This window comes from Microchirus variegatus, assembly GCF_963457635.1.
Source record: "Microchirus variegatus genome assembly, chromosome: 17".
NCBI lineage: Eukaryota > Metazoa > Chordata > Actinopteri > Pleuronectiformes > Soleidae > Microchirus > Microchirus variegatus.
In genome coordinates, this window is record NC_139818.1 from 9682703 (window position 1) to 9702497 (window position 19795).

At 39.0% G+C, this 19795-nt stretch overlaps 1 protein-coding gene across 1 annotated transcript in view; it reads left to right on the forward strand.

The window, feature by feature from the left end:
• The first annotated feature begins 11188 nt into the window (after window positions 1-11188).
• Window positions 11189-19795, forward strand: part of afap1l2 (actin filament associated protein 1-like 2) — a 52327-nt gene continuing 43720 nt past the window's right edge. The window contains exon 1 of the mRNA XM_083903891.1: window positions 11189-11279. Within this exon, the coding sequence (XP_083760017.1) occupies window positions 11264-11279 (16 nt within the window). The 5' untranslated portion in view covers window positions 11189-11263. The remainder of the gene's footprint in view (window positions 11280-19795) is intronic.

The following is a 19795-nucleotide window of genomic DNA, read 5'->3' on the forward strand; positions in this document are numbered from 1 at the left end:
GTTTGTCCCCAGGTCTCGACCGAGCCGAGGGGGAGACACCGGGGCCTTTTAGGTCTGCTCTGGGAGGAAGCCTCGGCTACTCAGGCTGTTCCACTCATAAAAAAGAAGTCCTGCATATTCGTTGAGTGTCATGCATAGTCACATTAGAGCTCGACTAAGCCTGCTCACAAAGCTTTGAAGAAATGGCTAGTAAAATGCAATGTCTTTGGAAACTTGCTTGGTTAACCGCATGCATAGATTCGGAGTGGGAGGAATTCCCTTCACCCCACCTCTTGCTGGAATAACGTAGCGAAAAAGCAGCGAACCATCTATTAAAGCTATTCCGGGCGCTGCTGTGAGGACAGTGACATACAGCAGCTAGCACATTATCTGTTTATTCTGTCGGTGTACGCTTAGCTTGTCCGCTGCTCGGGCATCTGCGAGGTTGTGTGACGTCGCTACGCTGATTCAGAACCATTCTTATCCAAAAGCCGTCTGAGCAGCCATTTTAACGCGTAAACAAACCCTCAGGCTGGAGCAGGGATTTGTGCTCCGGACACAAACAGCTACCGCGGAGCTGACGACTCTTCTCCGCCGAAGAACAAAGGGGCTGCGCTGGTTGTAGCTCTGCTGCTGCTGCTGCTGGGGCCACTGTGGAGGCTGCCGCAGTCAACATGGATGTGGTGAGATGTGGGAACTGGAAGGCTATTCCTGCCGACTAGAGGGGGGCATTGAGCAACCACTTTGAAGTGTTGTCGGTCTTCTCACAGCGGCGTAAGCGGCTTCAAAGATGAACTTGGCTGGGTCAAAGTGCGCGAGGGCGTCTTCTTGTGTTCCAGTGAAATAAATAAATGAAGAAAACATCCGCTGTTGTTATGAAAACATGAGCAGAAGAGGCAGCGGTGCTGGATTCCCTCTGCGCGACGACACCGGAGACAGCTCCTCAGGTTGGAGAAAACCAAACACTGGTGGTGACGCATGCGCACTGCAACTATGGATACTGGCTCTCTTATTAAAGGGATAGTGTGACTAAAATGTGCGAGGCTGTACCAGGGCCCGTACAATGCGGCATTTAAAAACACACACTGACGAAGCCTGGAGACGTCAAGGATGATCTAAACACACACTTATGACTGGTCGTTCAAATAGAATAAAATATAAACTAGAAATTAAAGCTATGCATTACTGGTTTATTCATGTTTTTATTTTTTATTTGATCCATTTGGCATGAACTTTGCAACTCTTTTTATCTTAATGTCTTATCTCATTTGTCTTTCCTTGTATACACCATTAATCAGTTTAATATTTATTTTAATTATAGATTATGTGTACCGATTATGTTTATACGTGTTTGTATTTTGATGTAATGTAAAACCACTTTGTAAACTGTTGTTTTTAAAGGTGCTATGCAAATAACGGTATTATTATTATTATTATATAAAAAATTTTTTTTAGGATTATATTAGTTTGGCCAAAAGCTAGTTACCATCTTTAGATTATGATGATGATGATACACTGGGCTCACACAAAACAGATTTTAGCCAACTACAATTTCACCTTGTAAAATCTAAAAATCTACTAAGTGTATGTTATCTTAAGAATATGTTTACCACTTTATCTTGCTGTTGAACAGCCTTATCCAACAGTTTTTTTCACTATGCAAACTGTAAAAACCCAAGTCCTTTGAAAGAATCTGTCATTTGTTATAGATCACAATACATAGGAGTTGTTGATCCACTGCTGCCTCCATCGCTAACATTAATGTTTAAGATCCTTTATTTGGGTTTATCTAAGTGACAAACATACCAAAAGAGGCGGTTGTAGACCCCGCAGCTTCCCAATGAGAAATAGTGGTGAACATATTCTTAAGATGTTGTAACTTAAGCAAGTTAACATATTATTAGGTGAGCCTATACAGTATGTTAAGCAGCAACAAAGTGTCATGTCACAAACTTCTGTTTCCAGTCAAAGACTCTACATCTGCAAGATAACAGGGTGAAAATGTGTCTACACAACAGTGCGTCATATAACCACACTTGAAACTATTAAACTGGAGGATGACAACAATGTTACAAAATAGCGAGTGATGTTCTCTGACTGATTCAGCAAAGCCCAGGAGGATGGAGGCCATGGTTTAACGGCCACAATTGCTCTGCTGAGCTTCAGTATCAGCATGTTGATGTTGGGTCAGTGATGCTGTCATCGCACATGAAATCAGGGAACAATTTCAGTAGCCAACTCTAATGTTTGAGAGAGGGAGCAACAATCTTTGAGAGATAAAGGAACTGCTTTTTTTTTAGTTGAGACTGGGCTCTAACATCAGCTGCAGTACATCTTCTCTTTGTCTGATGAGGACCAGCTGCCAAGCTGCGGAGTCTGATAGTATATGGCCGAGAGAAATCTCAGGTGTGTTGTGATGATGCAGCTGCCGCTCACTGACAAAAAGAATTCATCGCACATGCATCCTTGTATTTAAATTCCCTGCTCAGTGCTTAAAACAGCTGAAATCACTCTGAATATGTGACATTGTGATGTTTGTTGACAAGGTTAGAATAGTTTTGGATTTTTCATTAGTTTTAGAGCGAGTTTGCTAGTTTTTATTCATTAGTATTTTTGTAAATGCTTAGTTTTAGTTTAGTTTTTATTAGTTTTTGTTTTTTTGGAGTATTAGCCAGGTGCAAGATTCAAAAAGGTCAAAATAAAGGTTTGATACTTAGATGAACCAACTCAACCCAAGTAACCGTTGTGTTTAACTTGCACAGCCGTATGTCCTACATTGTAAACAAAAACAAATTAAAAACATTTTATCACGTATGAATAATGAAATACAACCTTTTCAAAATTGCAGACAGAAAAAATAAAATACTCTTCATATGAACCCTTGTATGAAATTAATTTACAAAGACATTTGCATTAACTATAATAACCTTGGTTTGTTGACAGGGTACAAACACGTATGGTAAATATTGAATATTTATGTTGCCATTCTTGCATTCAATTATTCATCTGCATTTAATAATATGCTTACAATATGCAATCTGCAAACCTTATAAAATCCATTTCCAGCTTTGTGCAGTACATTAGCTCAACACTGAAGTAAACATTGCATTTGAAATATTTCATCACTATGACCAATGAATGAACTTAAATATTCATTTTATCAATATTTATATAGAGTGGTATTGTACAGAAGTGCATTGCATTCACTTTTCGGAGTAATTATTTCTGTTTTTCAGGGTAATCTTTTTCATTGTTGGTAATTTTTTCTGATTTACTGAAAAAAAAATAATTCTGAGTTTAAAGAGCATTTTAAACAATAAACGCATTCATTCCTCTATTGAGAGATTTATAGCAACAACAGCTGGTTTAGTTTAATCAAGTTTTAGTTTGATCTGGGTTTAAGACACTGGGAGATAGTCCTGTACTTAAGTCACATAGTTGGTGTTCATTAGTTTGTCGACTTTACACAGGGACCTGAGGACTTTAAAAATGACTCAGAAAGACAGGAAAAAAACACCAGACAGAAAAACGGGGGGGGGGGGGGGGAATACTCAGAAAAACCATTGTTTTCTTTTCTCTTTTCATTTTTCAAAAGAATGCAATGCCCTTCCGTAGTATTGTGATGACTTTTATGGCCATAATTGAGCTTTTCACACTTTTACATCTGCACCTGCAGGTGGCGATGTTGCAGCAACAATCAATCAGGGGCAGAGGTAGAGAATTTGAGCACAGGAAGAAATCCAGAAGGATTAATTAACCAATTTTTCACATGCAGAATAACCTTGTTGCGCGAAAAGGATTATAATTTATATTCATTTGATGTACTGAATAAACTGAGACAATTATTATTTAAGAAGCTTCCACTGAAAAATGGGTGATATTAGTCTTTTAAGTGAACCATCATGTGCAAGCACAGCACCCTGAACCTGGAACTGTTAAACAATATTACTATTATTCCCCTCACCAATGAGGTAATGGATTTGTACATGTTCAAAATTAAAATAATGCTTTGTTATAAAAAAAAAAATTTCTTCCTCCCAGAGCACAATAAACATTGTGGGGATGTGGATTTTGGCCTCAGTAATAAGTGATGAATTATTTGCAGTGATCTGGAAAGAGATCTGGATCCGGGATTTTTACCTTTGCCATATAGGGCAGTTTACAGACACTGTCTTGGAAGCATTGGAAGCAAATTCTCTCAGCATTTTATTAATTATTAAGACTAATACCCATTTGTTTTCTGACACGTTATCCCCAAATTGAGGGACGCAAGGGAGTCAAGCCTAGCTGACACAGGGCGAAAAGCAAGGTACACCCTGGACAGGTCGCTAGTCCATCGCAGGGCAAACATACACAGACGAACAGCAATTTACTCTCACAACACAATTTAGTGGGTCCAACTAACTCTGCATTTGGGGAGAACATGTAAACTCCACACAGAGAAGCCTTTTGTCCAACTGGGATCTGAATAGGTGACTTACCTGCTGTGAGGCAACGGTGTTTGCCACTGCAACAGCATGTAGCACAGTATCAGTATTTTTTATTAATATTATTATCATAGTGACAATAATAATAATAATAATAATAATAATACATTTTATTTGTTTGGTGCCTTTCTGACAGTCAAGGTCACACAAATGCAATATAAAAATAGAATAAAATAAAAATACAGTAAAATAAAAAAAGTATTAGTACTTGATGTTGTTTACACCTGTACATTATTCAAAGTGGCATGAATGTGAATGGAAGCAAGTTCTAAGTCATTGGAGTGTGTTTTGTGGTTACCCTTTGCCTCACATAGACTCCAGTACTCAACATTAAAATATTGTATATTTAGTTAATCATTACAGTCTTAATAAGAGATGACTGTGCTCTTCTCAGTTAGACCACCAACATCCCACCCAGTGTTCCCTAAACACACCACACCTGGCAGAAAAAAGACCTCAGTATCCCCCCTCAGCATTTTCTCAGCCTCCACATGAGTCATCCTCATACAATCTGAAATCTGAAGAACCACTGTTTATTTTCCACAGAGGTTATGGTGAACCTGATCACACAAGAACTAAGAACAATATTATTTAGCTATGACTTAACACTCCTCTACCTTAGCCACGGGAGGGCCTGTTGGCGTTTAGTCAGGTGCACGCACATGCACGCACACACGCACGCACGCATGCACACACACACACGCACGTATGCACACACGCACACACACACACACACACACACACACACACACACACACACACACACACACACACACACACACACACACCACAGGAGTGAAACAGGCATCATCTTTACAAAGTGAAGGCAGAACCCTCCGCATTCTTGGTCTAAATGTTCTTAAAACAACAGGGAGGTGCAGCACAGTCAGTGGATTTCACTTTCTTTGGAAATTCCCAGACACAACAGTCAGACGCGTAGCACAGTTTGACCAGATTAGATGAAAATGCCTAAATAAATGGGGGGTCTCTTTTCAGAGACTGGTGGTGTCTGTGTATATGTGTGTGACAACATGGGAGAGTCCTCAGAATCAGAGAGGGTCCAGTGCTAATATAGAGTTGAGTCAGTGACCTTTGTCCTGTGATTCACAGCAGAGGAATGCTCTTTGTGCTCCAGCCATCAGCAGAAAAGAGAAGCCCAGTCTACAGTCACACCTTTGATTCAAACACACACTCTAATAAAGTTCAAGTATCTGTCTGACCCTGTTTTCAACTTGTAACACTCCTATATTCGAATACCACACACACACACACATAGGAGCCCTAAATCACCCAAATCTGAACATTCAAGACCTGAAACCTCCCGCGGTGCCAGGAGTTTCCAAAGGTCTGCTGCACAATAGGAATTTCCCTGTTGGATTAACAAGACAGTTCTTTTGCTGTGGACAAAGTGGAGGAGAGAAAGGCCAGACCACCCTTGTTTTGAATTCACACTGACCCCCTCATGCCTGACTCGCATTCATACTTTCAGCATTTACCCAAGACTTTTATGAATAAGGGTAAAAAAAATGATGTCATGAGTGTTGTAGTCTAATAGATCAGTGTTTTTCAACCAGTGAGCCGTGAGAGATCATCAGGTGTGCCGTGGGAAATTATCCAATTTCAACTAATTGGTCTAAAAACATTTATAACAAATAATTAATTATCTGCAAATAATATGGATGTAAATATTCAAGACACATTGATAAGAATGACTAAATTGTTAATATAGGCTGCAGAGTATCATTTTTTTAAACATTTTTGTTTGGTGGTGTGCCTCGTGATTTTTTCAATGAAAAAAATGTACCTTGGCTCAAAAAAGTTTGAAAAACATTGTCATAGATACAGGTTCAAGGCTAAGAACATTTGCTGTAAAAGATGGCAAATGCTCTGTATTTTTGTATAACTGACATAATGTATTATGTCAGTTATACATTAATGGTCTCAATCACTAGTTTCATGTCTTCTTCAATAGAACATGATGCCATGTTTGCCAATTTTGTAACTTATGTTACTGTTTGGTGGGCCACTTGATAGCATAGTGGTTGGCGATCCATTTGGAATAAGGGCTATTCTGCATGGAGTTTGCATGTTCTGCTTGGGTGGGTTTTCTCTGGGTACTCCGGTTTCCTCCCACAGTCCAAAAACATTCAAAAGTTAAGTTGGACGCTCTAAATTGAGTGGGAGAGTGAATGGTAGTTTGTTTTGGTTGTTTTCCAGCTGGGATTGGCACCAGTGGCTCCACGACTCAAGTGGATAGATGGATGTATGGATGCATGTTCCTATTTAGAGGAAAATATATGATAAAGTATATGGCACATATGAGTGCACACCAGTGTGATTGACATGGTATCGTATAGTTGCAGGTGACACCCATGAACTTCTGGTTGCAAGACTTTGGCTTAAGATTCAGATTCTTCAGATTCAAGTGCAGCCATAACCATTTTTTCATCAAGTCTTCATGTTAACCTTGTCCCAAGTGAGACAGGCTGTAACAAGGAGGCAGACTTGTTCAAGTGCGAATTTCCTTTTAAATTTGAGCTTGACAACAACTGTAATATACTGAGCAAGAAAGTGCATTTTTGGAAAGTTTCTTGGAAAATTTTTACTTCAAGGTGGTCTCACTTGAGTTTTTTTTTTTTTTTTTTTTTACCAAACACTAAAAGGTCAGGCGAGGACAACTCCACCCACTGATGAAGGCAATGAAATGCAGATACATACCAGAACAGAACAGGCTTGATGTATTTTAGTCAGGAAATCAACATTCCACCATAATCCCACAGTTACCAAATTTTTATGAAACCGTGTGGCAGACAAAGTGCTTCTGACAAACACTGAAGACTTCAAGGAACCATTCGGCTAAATTCAATAAATACTGGGTCAGCATTTGTTACAAAAGCCAAAAGTGGAACCACTGATGTTTTGTCTTATTAAACTGTTTGTGTGCATCACTTATTAGTATTATTTAAATACATTTAAATAAATTAGGAAACATAATCTGCAGATGGACACAAATGCTGAGTGAAAAGTGATAAACATAAGACTCAAAGCAGAACTCCAGTACATGTTTGCACAGAACCACTCACCATGTGCACATTCAACAATCAAGGGTGTTGCAACAGGACAAAGTAGATAGTTGCCTCACTATGGCTGATTGCATTATTCAACAACTAAAACTATGTGTAATTGACTATATAATATAGTCTGTAATGACGACATGGTTGATGACATACAGTAGACCGTATATAAAAATTGGATATAGTCTTACTGGTTTGTTGAATGAAGACAACCCAGAAATGAGAATATATTGCAAAAATATTGCATAGCCACCAGGAGTGAACTCCAGTGGTTGCCAAAATAAGTCAATTTAAATGGAAGCCTATGGGAAAATTTGCTTATTTTTCACGATTTATCTGATTCATCAGTAAACAAAGTTATGAGAAGTTAATGGTCCAATATATTAATTTCCATTTCTTCTTCAATAGCTCATTATGTAAATTTTGATCAATTGATGTCCCAGTTTTGAGGAAAATAGAGAATAGAGCATGGGCACTAGGAGCCTGGTTGCAGGTGATGCCTGTGAATCTAAAATCTAAATCTTGTCCTGGGTCAAATTGCAAATCTCGAGGCTTTAAAACAGGAGTTCAAATTTCTATGCATGTCATCATGCCTGGATGGTACTGTCTCCTTTTTGTTAGTTCATATAAAGAAACTGCTTTTCATGTTTTAAATGAATCTGCTTTCACTCTTTATTGACAGATTGTGATTCTGATCCTAAAAAGCTTCATCATTTGGCAATATATAAAACAAGCAGGCAAACGCAAAAACATGAAGGAGGGAAAAGAGATTAATTGTGTTATCTTTTTAAGTTTGATGTAGAGCTTCTCTGGTCCCTTTTGCCTCGGGCCCCCAAAATCCCTTGAAATGCCCCTGCTGACAAATTCATTGATTTAGACTCTCATCTACACCAAACTTCCTGTTATGTGAGTCGGTCAAATCACAATGCAGCTCCAGTGCAGCTTTATGGGTTATTCAAAGTGCACCTCTGAGACGTTTTAGAATCCAAATGAGCTCACATTATTGGCTTCACTGGCAGACAAATACAATTTCAAATGGATCTTAAGAAGTCCTCTGGATCAGTCCCTCGGTCGTTTGTGAAGCACTGAGCTGTCGGGAATGCACATGGACTTCAGGCAAAGTGTTTGTGTGTGTGTGCTCTCCATAGGATTAAAAAAAGGGTCTGAGTGTTTGCTGTGGCTGCTCCAGAGATGTGAAATTTGCTTGTCAGCAGCATCTCCTTGCACCACATTTACACGTGTCAGCCATTTTAATCATTCTTCCTGGTCTATTTTTGTCTCCGCCTCTGATTTACATTATTCTCCAGTCTTAGATATGGTCAAGTCCTTATAAATACCTTAAAAAAAACTTTAGTAACACTTGCTCAGGCGCTACAAAGGAGAAAGACGATGACAACGCACAAATCACTGAGAGTTCAAGTTGACCCACGACTGCAGTTTCACATGAGAAAATGTCCAATGGAATCTGTGGCTTTTATAGCCTGTGTAAATTCCCCCAAATACCAAAACACACACACACACAGGGGGGTTTTATCACGTGTATGCGTGTGTGTGTGTTTACATGGTATTCCTTATGATGTGGGGACCTAAATCTGTTAACACAGTCACATTATGGGGAGTTGTCTCCCATATGGGGACAAAAATCATGTCCCCATAATATACATTTCTTAATTTTAAGGTGAAAACATGTTTAAAAGTTAGGCTGAGGTTAGAGTTTGGTAGGGTGAGGGTTAGGTTTAGGCCAGTAGAAAATAATGGTTAGATTAGATCAAGTCTCCAGAACATTTATGTGATGTAATGTCCTCTGTAGGTATGTAGGTATATACTGTATGAATGTAGGTAGGTAGGTGCATTTATACCTACAGTAAAAGTTATGCAGTACAGCTTTAAATTACACTACAAATCAGATAAGGCAAATCACAAAATGCATCATCAACCAACATCACGTGACCACATACTCGCTGCAGCAGTGGGGCCTAAATGAATTAGCTGTGTGCCTCTGCGCACACGATAACAAGATAAAACCATCAGTCATGCGTTGTAATTATCCTCTGGAGATAGTTATATTAACATAATTTTTACATTCCTCTCATACCTCTCCCAGGGTCATGCACTGTTGTTTAGGCGGTGTTGGTTGTAAAATTACAGCGGTGAACTCTCAGTCCTTGTATATGTCAAAAATATATATGGATTTTTTCTGTTCTCAGGCACCATTTCTTCTATTTCTGATCCGATGTGGCAAATGTTCTTGTTTTCAATCAGTGATCATTTGTAATAAGTTTAGCAGACAACAAATTGCATGTTTGTTTTACAATTATCTGCCTCCACCTTAAAACCAATTACCAGTTATAATGTTATTATGCAATTATGTTGTTTGTGCACTTTTTCTGATAGCTTAAAGAATGATGAGGAAATAGATCAACAAATGCAAAAAACAGTTTTTAGCGTGAACATGAACGAGACTGCAGATAAAGTAGAAGTCTCACAGTTTGTTGGTTGAGACCAACCAGGCTTTATGAGCATATTGAATTGCCACCAGGGGGCGACTCTGGTTGCAAAAAAGAATGTCTATAGGAAAATCAGCCTGCTTCTCACTTGATTTATAATGTCGTAAAACACTTTCCTATAAAATAAATGGTTTCAAGTTCCAGCTCTTCTTGAATAGAAAATTATCTCCACTTTCTAAATAATGGCCCCTTAGTATTTGCATTAAAATGCAAAGCTGTTCTCCACAATGGTAGAATGGCCCCCAAAGAGCCACTGTGGCCACAAGGGGGCCTCAAGCGTCGTTGCTGTAGTTTATTTAGATTTTTTCTCCCCGTTTTTACCAAAGCTTTTTCACAGTTTTGACATAGTTGTCGAATGTGATTATTTAACTTTATAAACCATTTTTATTACCTTGTTCCGGGTACCTCTGTTTGTTTACATTATTATTGAAGTATTTGTTTGATATTTATTTGTTTATTTTATTTAATGCTGTGTTTTTTTTACATATAAAAGTCGAATCTTTGTATAACAGGAGTGTATTTTGAATCCCCCCCAAAGATTGTGCACATTTTTAGATTTTTAGACCTTAATATCTTAATATTTTATTTATAAACCGTTTGGTTATATGTTTTGATTCTCTGTGTTGCCAGTACGGGGAGTTGCTGATTTTGCCAAATATTAATTTGAAAGATTTTTCAGTAAATTTGCAAATCTGGTGTCAAATAAAAAGTTCTCACATTCAGTTTTACCAGCGTATTTGTGACAGAGTAGAATAAGTAGAACACCTTTAGTATAGTAGGTGTGTGAATGATCAATAATCATTATTATTGGCAGTAACAGAGGGCCCCAAAATCAAATTTTGCTCAGGGCCCCATGGAGGCTTGGGCCGGCCCTGAGTCCACAGGTGGGAGCAGAAGCAGCAGAAGTGTGGACCTGCTGCGTGGATGCTGCTGCTGCTGCTGGTTGGTTGGAGGAGGTGCAGATGAGGAGGAAGAAGAGGAGAGGAGCGCTGTTGTTCCATGCTCAGAGTGTGTGAGGGAGTGAGGGAGGAGGGAACCCCGGGCTGCTGCTGCTGCTGCTGCCGCTGCTGCATTCCGCACAAGCCGCTGTCCCGTCACTCACAAACTTGTCAGCAAAACTTTTTTTTTTCTTTTTCTTGTTGGGATTGTTAAGGTTTTTATGAGCGGAGGATATTAGCGCGGGGAGACTGGAAGGTGAAACTGCGAGTTTCAGAGAATGGAGAAACACAAAGGTAAGAAGTTTGTTCCAAGTTCCAAGTTTGTGTCAATAACAGGACACTGAGCTCTCATCGCTGACAGAGCAGCCTGATGAGGAAAAAGACAAAGAAATGGCTGTTTTTTTTAAAACTGAGGTTTGGTGAGAAACGCTCTTAAAGTGTCTGCTTCTTCCCACATCCACGTGACATTTATTGTTTTTGGATGCATACGAGTCACTTGCATGTTTGCCAGCAGCCAGATGTTTGGGTTGTTTTTGTTGGTAATAACGCCACCACCAAGGAAATAAAAGGTTTATTTGTTATTTCTGAATAGCTGGTGTGATACGATACCCCCACTAAGTGATGTGAAGTCATTTATTATGTTTAACAACACTTATTGTGACAAAGTGGACATTAAAGAAACTGACAGATATCTGTTAATTTTGACTTTTGTCAGGTTGTTAAAACTCATTTTAACTCTAAACTTTTTTTTTATTCACAAAAAAGATATATTACTATTACAGTACTATTACTATAAAAATGTACTGATAATAATTTCATATTTTTGAACAAATGAGTTAATGTAATGTGATTTTAAGGCAAGTAAAACATGCAATTAATGCAATTACAGATAAGTATAAGTAAAATCTATTTAAAACAATAGTGACATAATGTCGCACATCAAAACATCAAATTGACTTGAGTAAAACAGCTTAACATTTTGTGTTAAAACAAATAAAAATAAGAATAAGCGTAAATAACGTAGGTTTAGAATAAAATTCGACTTTCAACTGGAAGGGTGTGGGTTCCATTCCCTGCTCCGTGAGTCTACATGTCGATGTGCCTTCGGGAAAGACAGCGTGCGGCTATGCTGGTAGCATGTGAACGGGTATGAAAGATGTGTGATAGAGCATACGCCGCACATAGATGCGCTGAGTGAATGTGTGAATGGCAGAACTGTAGTGTAAAGCTGCTGTGAGTGTCCATTAAGACCAGAAAAACACTATATACAGTAAATACAGACCATTTACCGGATACAACTGAGACCCATTTGCTGGTTTAAAGGAGGGTTAGGCTGTCTGTCTTGACAGAACAGTAAATAAACCACCAGTTGACAGACACAGTGAGTCCTCAGCTTCATCAAACCCAAACATCGTTGACTGGCCGTCCTCTTCGTGAAAGATGTGAAGATGTATCTTAATCCTCAGTGCTTCTCCTCCTCCAAGTCTTGGTCTCTGTAAAGCAGTTTTACACTGTGGTCACCGACGAGTTCTAATAGCAGCAACATTGTTCTCGGAGCATTCCTCAAATTCCTGCGGTTATTTGTCCACGAGGGATGAACAAGGCCAGTTTAATGCTTCCTGATCGGGACAGACAAAGTTTGTGGAGTCCAAGTGTTGGAATATGTCAGTGCAGAATAATTGGTCACGAGAGACCTCGCCTTGCTGTGTGAACATCAATGGAGAAAAAACATTTTCTCTCACTTTGATGAGTCAGAGAGGAGGCGAGTTATCTTTGTATCTAAGGAGCAATATGATTGTCGATCATCAGATCTCAGCTTCACTCACAGGTGAGGCAACTCGACAACAACAGAGACAGACAAACTGGAGACAGCAATCACTATGCGACATTCTCCTGCTGACTGGATGTGCCTGTTTGTTTACTGCCACACTCCCTCTGAGTAAATAGGCTGTGCTGCAAGCAGAGGTGTTCTCGGTGAGGGGATCTCATTAGCAGTGGGTTGGTCTCCGTTCACCTCATTCATCAATTGCCGTCATTCCCAGAGAATGGGTCGTGGGAAAATGACAGGAAACACGTCATATTAGGTAAAGTTGATCAGCTCAGAATTCTCTTTGTAACTTGGAAGCTCCAGCAGCTTACAACGAAAGAGATATTTATCAATTAAAAAAGAAACTCCTTGTCCTGAAATTTCAAGTTTTCTTGCAGTCATTGGTCCAACTCCAAGTCAGAGTCTTCAGCTCTTGAGACACAAGTCCTGGGTTTGAGTACTAAAAACACTGGTATCACATCATTGTTGGTTAGAGACAACAAGAGGATACAAAGTGCAGACATGCATAAAAAGCCCATTCATCTTCACTTTGTTGAGGTATAGGGACCTGAAGACAGGGTAAAACATCATAGACCCCAAGTCTGAGATGACTAAGGGGTCAAAGTCACTTTATTTTGTCTTCCCAGGGAGAAATTTGTCTTGGGTATCAGGAAGTCACTGCATCAATGACAACAGTAAAAACATACAACATACAAGCATTATAAAAAGAGACAGTCAAAGCACAAAAAAGTACATACACCAAACATTTGGTTTTCTGTGCAAATTACCATCCATGTGCTTGTGCAAAAGAGCTATCCAACATTCATTCTGTTCTACCTTACATGCCTTACAACCACTCATTCATGCTTACATCCAATTCATGCTTCCCACATTCATGCTTATCCAATTGCCATCTGGTTGTGGAGTCTAGGTGAATCCGATCAAGTTTTATTTTTATTTTTATTTTACTTTTGTTGTATCATATTGGCATGTGTACAACCAATATTGGGAAAACAGTGATGTCATAGTCCTCTCTCTGTGTTGCGCTGGCATTCACTGTCGCTATCTTCATTACTGTCATTGTCGTCATCCTCATCTTGCGTTTGGAGTTTGTTTGTTTTATGATAACTTTTATTTTCTTTCCTGGTTAATTGTATACTCGCTTTATTTAAAAACAATGTTTTGCACATGGGGTGCATGCTTTAAGTGCATTCTCTCTGTTTTTGGTGTAGCAAAATTACAGAGCCACATACAGGCCTGGCATATAGAGTCGTTTTGGGGCATTTCGTGTGGATGAAGACATTTCTTGAAACAATGCCGTGTTTATGGAAAACTTTTTTTAAAAATGACAGAGAAAAAGATTGTTTGGGGAAAGCCCCGTTTCTGTGTGGATAAGGCCTAAACAAACTGAGAAGGTAGCTGGAACAGACGGAGGAGAACTGGCAAAGGGCAAGTGGAAACATAAAGACGAGGAGGAGATGACAAGACGCAGGTGACACATGTAAACTAATATGTAACAGGTGTGGGTAATTGGGACAGGTAAAGGAAAAGTAGGGTGAATGTGCAAAAGAATGTTTTTTTTTCAAAGTAAAACAGGAAGTAAACACAAGACGAGATACACAGAGGAGGCAGATGATCACTGAAATATCAATCTAAATCCAAAAAGACAACTCGATGTTCATGAAAAATACTAACACATGACCAGCCTGTATGCTTGCATTTATGATAATTGATGAATTGGATTTGAATTGAATTGAATGCCTTTATTGTCATTGCAAACGACACAATTAGGAATGTAACTACGTCTGGTGCATTAAAAAACAAAGATGCAGACACAAGATATAAATAATTGTAAACGGTGAGTAAGAAAAGGACCACTAATAGAAAAGCTTTTCCAATTTATGCTGCAGCCTCAGTGAAAGGTTTCAAATCAAATCAAATCAAATTGTATTTATATAGCCCACAATTACAAAACACAATTTTTCTCACGGGGCTTCACAGGGTTGGTAACATCCTCTGTACTTAGACCCTCGGCCAGGGTAAGGAAAAACTTCCTGGGAAAAAACCCTCATAACAGGGTTTCAGTCATCTCCATGGCAACCAGACACTATGCTCTAGCTTAATGCAAGACAATTAAACATCCTTCTACTGAAAGGAATGCATTATGAGGAGATGGTCAGTGTTCATCCAGACAAAATATTACAGTGTCTATGACATAAGAAAATTCTACACATGTGAAATATGTCCAAAATATACAATTTCTGTCACTTAAACCCTCAGCCCACCCCATAACTTTTCTACTTCAGATATACTTTTGATAGAAGGCAGTTCTCCACTCCAAACCAAAACAAACTGCAGTGCATGAGCGCTAGTGTGAGTAATGCAGGTCTCGACAGTTTTTCATTTGTGAGCTGTGAAGAGGAGCAGCGAATGAGATACATTCACTGACCCTGAAACTGAAATCAACCAAATGCTTGCTGCCATCACAACTTATGAAAAAACTTTTTCTTTTTTTTTTTGTAAATCTTTTTTTGAATATAATCACATAATCAAATACATATCCATGCTGATTCCAGATAAAAATGACCAGTATCTCAGTAAACACGCATCCAGTTGGGACAAAGTGAACAGGAAGCATGAAACACGATAGTGAGATCTCAACATAGACATGCCTTACTCACAATCTGATGACATTGTGAGCAATGAGCATGTCATGAGAGATAGTGGCAGAATAAGGAAACTGCATGGAAGAGAATGAGCTGTCATGGTGAGCTGAAATAAGGACAGGAGTTTACTCTTTTGGCAGCAGCAACAGGACACTGAATCAGATACTAACAGCCGGGGGCAGCGAGCAGAGGCCAGGGGTACAGTAAAGGGAAACCTGGGAAAATTCAGGGAGGCCAGTGACAAGGAGAGGTATTGTTTAGTATTCTGGATGTGCTCTGTGCTTCTCAAACGTGACTCACGCAGGTTTTTCACAGCAGAGAAACGCTCCAGCATCTCATGTCACTAGGTTCTCACACCTTCTGCCAGAAACCGGTTTTGGATTAGTGAAACAGTCCAGAGGTGTGTTGAGTTTCAGTGACCTTTGTTTGGGCCGTGATCGGACAATGTTTGGGAAACAGCACAGCAGGGGAGGACGTACGTCAGCGCCTCAGCCAAGTGATGATTGAAACACTTTTTATAGAATTATTTAAAATCAAACTCCACATACATAGACATATTTATATTTTCCACATAGCTTTCTTTCACTATTTAAATTTGTCTGAATTCTTGCATTACATACATGTACCCTGGGAATAATGATGGGGGTGGACACACAGACACACACACACGTTTGTTATGTCTCTACTCTGGCAATATAAATGGCCGGAGGCATTATGTGTTCAGGTTTTCTGTCCTATATTATTATTTACAAGTTGGGACACTTCCATCACTAGTACTTATAACCTTTCTTGTTTTTTTTGTTGTTGTTTTTTTGAGCCTCGATTGTTTTTCTGGTTTCTGGTTTCTGGTTGAGACATGTCTATGTTGAATTGTCTGTGATGACTTCACTGTCTTTGCAGATGTGTTTCCCTTCAGAGAGGACTTAATCTATGATGGTGGCTCCTTTTGTCTTCAGTTATTTCTGCCAAAATAACATGTATGACTATAAGAGTCAGCTGACCAGTTGTCCACTGATTGAGTTTAGAACATTAGTAAACATTTATGAATGGCATAACAACAAACACCAACTATTTTGATAATTTGTTAATCTGTCCTATTTTGTGTTTTTCCTCCACAATACAAATAAATAAGGAACAAAAAACATATACATGGTGTGTGGTCCAAACAAGACATTTGAGGACATTGTCATTTTAGGGATTAGGAAAAACCTATTGTCTTTGTTTTTTTCACAATTTTCCGATAATTCTAAGGTGCCATATGTAAGAATGTGGCCAAAAATGTTTACTACATTCAAATAATAAAAAAAGAGGTCTTTTAGGTTTTGTTTTCTGACGTAACTGGCAACCCATGGTTGCTCGGGAGCTGAGAGTCTACTGACTGCAATGATTGGTAGACGGCGGTAGGTGGCGCCACATGCCAAAACATGATTTCAAAACATAAACATCATTTGCAGTCTGCAAAATATTGTTTGGAATGGAAATATTTTGGCTGTACTGTTGTTGTTGGTGAGTTCAGTTTGTTATATGAACATTATTCCTGAGTCTCTGTGACATATTAGGAGAATTTTATGGCCAGTTGATTTAGATTTATTACATAATGCCCCTTTAAGGCCTCAATTTAGAAAATAATCAAAAGATTAATTAATATGAAAAAATAGAAAATAGTCATTAGTTGCAGCCCTAGTATCATGTTTGAAATGTGAGCTTCTCAGTGCCGGATGAGTGGGTGACAGAGTCAGTGGGTTTGTCCCCCATGAGAGACAGGCTTAGATGAAGGCCACTGGGACTGGCATGGGGTCTGCCAGTTCATGTGGATGTGTGTCATGAGCTGTACTTTGTCAACAGGGAGTGAGTGGAGTGCAGGTAATTCAGGAAGCTGGACCGAGCTATAAAAATGATGAAAAGAAAGACCGTCTTCCTGCTCTGTGGCAGCAGGGCGCTCAGTGTGAGTTTGGCTCTGTTCGCCCTCTGGGTCTTTCTTCAAACGTTGCTTTGTTTATTGGGTACAGATCTTTTGGATTAGACTAGTACAGTGCCCCCACCCCCCCAATCTGACTGGGTACCTGTAGGAATAGGTGCTGAGAACAGGAGCTCAAACTGTTGTAATTGACACATATGCACTCTCTGTAGTGCCCACTTTCCCTGCAGCCACTGATCTGTGGGATAATAACCAAGCAGAGAAGCTTTTATGTGGCTGACTCTGAGGTGGCATTGTTAGTTAGTTTTAATTTCCGCAGCCGCCTGTAGTCTGTCACTTCCTGTCTCATTAAGCCAACATTGTACTGCCTTCACTTTTGATATTACACTGTGTATCCTCTCCACCCTCCTTGGTTACGTCCATACTCCATTTTTAAATATGAATTCTGCTCCTAATATACCTGTTGTCCACACTAAATTGCCTTTCTATGGCTCTAGAACGACAATAGGCTGAGAAGTTTAAACATGTTCACTTTCAGTTTCATCTTGTCACAGATATGATAAAACAATAATGTTTCTCATTTGTAATACTTTCTGAATCAAGCAAATAACTGCCAACTGTTTCTACTGATACTGATATCACCCCGAACAATTCATTTTACATCTATTACACAATCAGGCTGTTAACAACACATTTGTGCAGATGCATTAACCACCTAGCCATTTCAAGAAATTACAAAGACATAATTCTCCGTCTGCAACTGTATAACAAAAGTTCTGCTCTCATAAAAAAGAAATAAACATCCCATAACATGACTCAGATAAAACGCTGTCACTGATTTTCCTTTACATTCATACAGTCTGTGCATAGTGAAGCATGCAACACATAGATTTTGTTGGACTGTGTCAACCAAAACCAAAAATCAAGTTACTGTAAAACCAAAACCATAAAACTTCTTGAAACCTGCTGTCGAACTAAGGGAAACTCTATCCTTTCTTATCTATCTTGTCTCGCAGGTATATGTCTATAAGACAGTGACACCTCTTATTTTACACTTTCATCAGTGGTAACTGTAGAAATACTAATGAAAACAACCTCATTTAAGAGATACTTTCACTTTCCTTTTGAGTTACAATTTTCCTTTATTGAAGAGATTTGTTGTTGTTGACATTTGTCCCACAGCTGTCTTGTGTCTTATCTAATGTTGCCCTCATCATAGTTAACATTCCAGTGAATTTAAAACTGGAGCACATATTGAGTCAGCAGTTGGCCCCAGTGTGCGAACACATCAATCAATTATAAACATGTGAACACATATAAATTATAAAACATTAATAGATTAATATTAGTCAAAAAGTATAGTCTGATTGCTATCACATCTGTAAACAAAATAAAATCTTTTATTTGTTTACTAATTCAGCTTCACTTTCATTCATTGTGCTCCTTTTTTCACTTCCCTCATCTCACACACAAACACACTCAGGTTTGCACAGCTATTCTTCTTAGGACTTATCCCTGCCTTATCCCGAACCTTAACCATAATCAGTTAATGCCTAAGCCTAACATTAACATTAACATAACTTATCCAATTCCTCAAATATGAGGTTCTGCCTCATAAGGACCAGGTTTTGGTCTCCATGAAGACGACTGGCCATAAGTGTTTATGCCAGCAAATGTCCTAAAGAGGTAACAAACACAAGAACACACACAAACACACAGAGTAACATGCTCTGCATCCTAATCCAGACAAAGTCGCCACAGATTTACATGTACTTTTCGAGCCATGAGCATGTTTAGCATGTTTCAACTATAAAAAGCCTAACTTTTCCACAGGGCTGCTGAAAGACAAGACTGTAAGTGTGATGGAGACAGCTTAGATTTGAAGACAGACTTGGTGAAGAAAAGAACAAAAAAAGTGTTGAGAAAAATAAAATGTGAGATGAATAAATGCAAGATTCAGTTGACAACATAAAGAAAGAGGAGACACTTGTAAAAGAGTGGTGTGAAGTGAACTAACTGCCTCTTGTTTTCACTACTGTATTTGCTCCATGGTCAGAGTTATGGCTCCAGTCTGTGGCTCATTTGCTGTAACTCTGCTCACACGATCATTCCACTCGTGCCTTAATCCGTTGCCTTCATTGATTCCTCTTCTCTTTCTCCTCATATGACACTGATTCTTCGATCTCTTTTCATGTCGTCTCCTTTAATTGGCCAAATCTGGATAATATTTAACTGTGTCATAGCTGGAGTATGTTGTTTTTCATCCACCAACAAAGTAAAAAAGAACAAAATGTCAGCAGGTTTTCATTTCACACTAACATGCAGCAAATGATTTCACTGATTAATCCTGAAGAAAAGTCAGAAACCAGAGAAAAATGCTGAGGCTTCTGCGATGGAAAACCTCCTATGTGTGAGCACA